Source organism: Myotis brandtii, unplaced genomic scaffold, assembly GCF_000412655.1.
Source record: "Myotis brandtii unplaced genomic scaffold, ASM41265v1 scaffold1167, whole genome shotgun sequence".
Classification (NCBI taxonomy): Eukaryota; Metazoa; Chordata; class Mammalia; order Chiroptera; family Vespertilionidae; genus Myotis; species Myotis brandtii.
The window spans coordinates 1,518,459-1,523,551 of NW_005354039.1; the positions used below are offsets into that span (position 1 = coordinate 1,518,459).

Sequence of the window (5,093 nt, forward strand, 5' to 3'; positions counted from 1 at the left end):
GGAGCACGGAATGCACCCGCTGTACAAATGGAGAAGGCACGGCCACGGTCACAGTCACGGCCACAGCCACGGCCACGGCCATGGTGTGTGAGGTTTTGAGGGAGGAGCATAGAGGATGAGCAAGAGAAGAAGAGAACCTAAATCTGCATCACAGAAGACAGTGAGATGGCGATTAGGAAGGGGTAGGAAAGAACTGTAATTAGGTTTAGCATGAACCTTGAGGATAAAAGGAGATTGACAGCATTTTGAAAAGACAGGGTTCGAGGGCAGGAGGGTAATGGAGCTGCATGAGAGGAGAGGTGGCCGGGGCAGGCAAGAAGGAGAGGTGGCTGGGGCCTGGCTCAGGGGCTCAGCCGTCTCCACTCCACTGGGCTGCGGTGACACCTCCTGTGGCTGTGGCTGTGGCCGGGGCCGAGGGCAAGGACTCAAACCCTTTCTGTTTTTCTGGGTGGGGAGAGGGTGGCAGCAGCTGGCCCAGCCCCCCCACTCCCTGCCCTGGGTCCCAGCTTCTCCGAGACATTCTGTGCCAGGTGCTGGGCACAGAGATGGACAAGATGGCAACGTCTCTGCCGTGAAGACTAGAATATGCTGGGGAGACAGACGCCCAATCAACGGCACAAACATTCATTTAATTAAAAATGACAAGAGCTATTTATTCCATGCACGTTCATTGATGCCAGGCTCATCGGTGCTGGGACACGCTGCTGGGGGGACTGCAGGTGGGTGTCAGGAGGCTGTATAATAAGGGGAACTGAACTAGTCAGAGCAGGGAGGGCACCAGCACTGCCACCTGTCCCGGCGGGCGCAGCACCTACCCAGCTCCCTCAGGGCCCAGGGCCAGCCCGAGGCTCTGCAGACACCCCCCTCTGGACCTCGTGTCAGTTTGCAAAGCAGGCCTCCCCATTCCTCAGAGGAGAGAAGAGGCCGGGCACAGCTAGATGCCTCTACCTTTCTAAAGGCAAGTCAGGAGTCGGCAGGCCTCCCGGCCAGGGGAGGTCCCGCCTAGCATCTAGCGGCTGCCAACGGCCTGCCAGGCTCCCCCAGGGCCTCCTCCGAACCTCCTTTCCCACCTCTATCTGCTCACCCACTGAACCCCGGCCATTTACGTTCTCACTGATTCCTGCCCCACTCCCTAGCGCTGTCCCATCAGGCCCCGTTCCCACTATGGGCATGGCTGCCACTGAGCATCGTGTTCCCCGAGGTGCCCCTCCTCAGAGCCAAAGGAGGCCACTCAGGTTGCAGCCCCCGGGGAAGAACCTCCAGGGGTGCCCGGCACCCATTAGTACGTCCCCCGGAGGGGGGCCCCATCCCCGGCCCCCCCTGGCCTCACATGGTATGCATGAGCAACAACTGCTCCCGGTTCCCCGTCCCCGGGCTGCATGCTGTCACCAGGCCTTTGCTCACGCTGTGCTCTGCACCTGGGGAGCGTGCCCCCCTCGCTAACCCCCTTCCCGCGGCGCACTCCTATGCTTTTGGACACGATCTTCACCAGGAGGCTTTTCTTGATCCTCTCCAAGGTGGTAAAGTGCCCACCCTCAGCTTTCATAAGGCCTGGGCAGAGCGCCAGGGAGTTGGCAGCAGGGGGGGGGGGCAGGGGAGTCCCTGGTGTCAGATAAGCCTGAGCGTCCCCTTCATCTGTCAAACTGTGTCAGTTCCAGAGCCGGCATTTCCCAGGGGGACCGCGGTCAAACCAATGTGCCATCAGAGGCTGAAACGTTATGCTGAGGCAAGTGGGACCCTCGTCCTCCCCTCCGAATGCGAGTCTTGGAGGACCAGGCCCTGCCCCATCCGGCCCTGCCCACCTCCCCGTCTTCCCTTTACCCCATTCACCGTCTCACTCCCGCTCTGCCTTCCCCTCAACACCGGCCTCCTGTTAGGTCCTCTTCATGGTCCTTTCACCCCAGGGCCTTTGCACATGCCGTTCCTGCTTCCAGAAGCCCCTCCCCCATATTCCCATCTAACATTTAACTCTCCTCCAGGATCAACACAAGTATCACACCCTCAGGGAAGCCTCTCCAATTCCCAGATGAAGTCAGCACCCCTCCCACCCCCGCTGTCACAGCACATGGGTGAGTGTGTGTACAGAGCTCACTCCCCCCATGAGTGCCTGAAGACAAGAGACCATGGTGGTCTCGTTGGCTGCTGTGCAACCAGTGCCAGGCACACTGTTCAGAAAATGTCCGATGGTGGCTGGAGGACAGAAGGACAGACCGAGCGAGAACGAGGAAAGGCAATTTCCCCAGGCTTCCCAGAGGGACCCTCAGCGCAGTGCCTGGGTGTGGGGATCTGTAGTACCCTCCTTTATGAAGCCTGGCATTACCAGGAGCCTGGCATTACCAGGAGCTTGGCATTACAAGGAGGTTGGCAGTACAAGGAGCCTGGCATTACGGCAGCACACCCGGGGAGAAGATAAAAGCATTTGCTCTTCTAAAAGGTGCCACAACAGCTCTGGCTGCTGCTGAGTGCAAGACAAGGTCAGGGAGAACTGACGGAAATGCTGGAGGGGCGGCCAGGGGTCACTCCTAGCCCCAGAGCACGCTCTCCCCGGCTCCTCCTCGTATCCCGCCAGGCAGGACACAGCTTGCCTGGCATCAGGAGACAGGGAGAGGGGCTGGTTTCCTCCTGGTACTTGCCCTGTGGGGGCTGAGCCACCCGGTGAGAGGGACAAATTAACTGTTGTGCTAAGATTCCTGCGGCTCGGGCAGGACTCCGCTCTTCTCGGGCATTTCAGACTCATTTCTCTCCCCTTTGATGTTGCGGTTCTGGGTCCCTGCAGGCTCCTCACATCTAATTGCAAAAAAATCTTTGTTGAACTCGGTCCCATTTGGGAAATGCTGGCTCTGGTAATTGACACAGTTTGACAGATGAAGGGGACGCTTAGGCTTATCAGACACCAGGGACCCCCCAACTCCCTGGAGAGACAGGAAACAGGAAGGCAGGAGGGGCATCTGTGAGCCCCTGGCCTTGAGCCAAAGGGGAACAGCAGGCAGAGGCCGTCTGAGCAGCACGGAGCTGAGGGGTCAGCAGGAGGAGAGGCAGCAGGAAAACCAGGACCCCGAGGGGACAAGCCGGAACTGCAGGGACCGTGACGGGCCAGGAGGGGCCAGGAGCGTGGAGCAGCCCTGGGCGCCCGCTGGCTGTGTGTGTGTTTCGGCTCCTCGTTCACTCTGTCCCTCTGTCAGTGCCAGGCACTCAATTACCAATGGCCCTCCAGCGACCCGGGAGTCCCCGCCTCCAGGGGCTCAGGGGCTGGAGACGCAGGGACAGGTGGATTTATGCTTTTCACAGAGAAGGGGAGGGAATGGCCTGGCTCCCGGCAGCCTGTGGTGACAAAGAACACGGGTGCGGGCGTCAGGAGGGTCCCGGTGTGGCCCTGGCCCTGGCAGGGGGCCCCGGCTCACTCTCCGCGCCTGCGAAACGGAGAGAAATTCCGCCTGGCGGTTACATGCGTGAACGGCTGCTCAGGGCCCAGCTCAGGGCGTGGAGCCTGGTGTCTACTCGAGAGGCACTTGTCTCCAAACCTCTCTCTCTGGGTCCCTGGGACTGAATGTTGCCAAAGGAAGGAGGGAACCGCGACGGCGAAGGAAGGGAAGGCCCGCCCGGGCCTCGGAGGTACTCACTTGGCTCGCAGGGCGAGCTGCCGGTCATTGGGGCAGACCCACTGCTGGCTGCCACTGCCGAAGATGGTGTCAGCCATGCTCGGAGCCCCCAGCCAGCGTGGGCGTCACATCTGGGGGAGAAGAGGACAAAGAGAGAGGGCGTCACTGGCAGGGGTGCAGGTGGCAGGCAGGTCCCGCAGGCTCCGCACACGGGCACTGCCAACCTCTCCCCGTAGTTGCCCCTGACGCCTGGAGGCTCACCATCAGAATCACTCCTCCAGCCAAACTCTGTTCCCTCCAAACTCCTCTTTCAAAGGCTGGCAAACCCCTAGGGTGAGGGGGAGGAGGCTGCGCCCTCCAAGTACAGCGCCTGCCGCCTGCTGTGCTTAGCACATCACCTCGCAGGAGGGGCTTGGGCAGGGGTGAGGGGATATGGCTAGACAGCCCCTCTTGGGGGAGGGGTCCGGAGCAGTGGCCCAGGCACATGGGTGGCTGAGCCAGCTGCCTTCCTCAGCTCTGCTAACAAGGCCTCACAGACGCTGCTCCCCACGAGATTCGGCACAGCCAGCGATCACGGTGCCAGAGCAGGAAGGAGGCAGAGAGAGGCGGCTGCAGCCAGGCTGCCACCCTGCACAGCTGCAGGGGACACGGCGTAGAGGGCGCCCTTGAAATCTGCAGAGACGTGACGCCGCTCCAGAACTCCCTGGCGGCTTACCTTCTGCAGCCTGGCCTACCGGCTCTCTCTTTGCCACCCAGGGTATGTGTTGGAGGGGAAAGGAGCACAGAAGAGAGAGCCGGTTTTGAGGGAAGGAACCCCAGGCAAAGATCAGGGCTGTGCTGAGCTGCCCACACTCCCCTGGTCCAATCCCACCCAGCCCAGTGGCTCTCAAACACAGGACTTCTTTCTCTTTTTAAACACTGATGTGATGGGAGAGAGATCCTGCATGTGCCTCAACCAGGGCCAGGGACCAAGCCTGCAACCGAGGTACGTGCCCCTTGACCGGGATTGAACCCGGGACCCTTCAGTCCGCAGGCCCAGGCTCTGTCCACTGAGCCAAACTGGCCAGGGTCACAGGACTTCTTTCTTTACACTCTGAAAAATCACTGAGGTTGGAAATTAGTCTTGGCAGTTGCTCAAATGTTAAACCATCTGACCCAGAAACTACTTCTAGGGATAGGCCCAGGAGAACTGAAAAATACACCCACACAAAACCTTGTGCGTGAATGTTCACGGCAGCATTATGCATAATAGCCAAAGAGTGGCAACAATTCAAAGGTCCATCAATTGATAAATAACAAAGTGTGGCTTATCATACAATGGAATACTATTTGGCCATAACATGGATAAACCTTGAAAACATTAATCTAAGTCAAAGAAGCCAGACACAAAGACTACTACATATTGTATGGTTCTGTTTACATGAAATATTCAGAACACGCAAATCTAGAGACAAAGGGTAGATTAGTAGTTGTCAGGGCTGGGGGGAGGGGGGG

General features: G+C 59.1%; 1 protein-coding gene across 12 annotated transcripts in view; it reads right to left on the reverse strand.

Annotated features, from left to right (window-relative positions):
- The window catches only part of RPH3AL (rabphilin 3A-like (without C2 domains)), a 106,944-nt gene that overhangs the window by 72,377 nt on the left and 29,474 nt on the right, over window positions 1–5,093 (reverse strand). For 11 of the 12 annotated variants that reach the window (XM_014529569.1, XM_014529561.1, XM_014529544.1 and 8 more), the window contains exon 2: window positions 3,621–3,730. In XM_014529569.1, the coding sequence (XP_014385055.1) occupies window positions 3,621–3,697 (77 nt within the window). In that variant the 5' untranslated portion in view covers window positions 3,698–3,730. Of the gene's footprint in view, window positions 1–3,620; window positions 3,731–3,860; window positions 3,908–5,093 lie in introns of those variants that run through there. The other variant, XM_014529524.1, reaches the window with a different exon arrangement.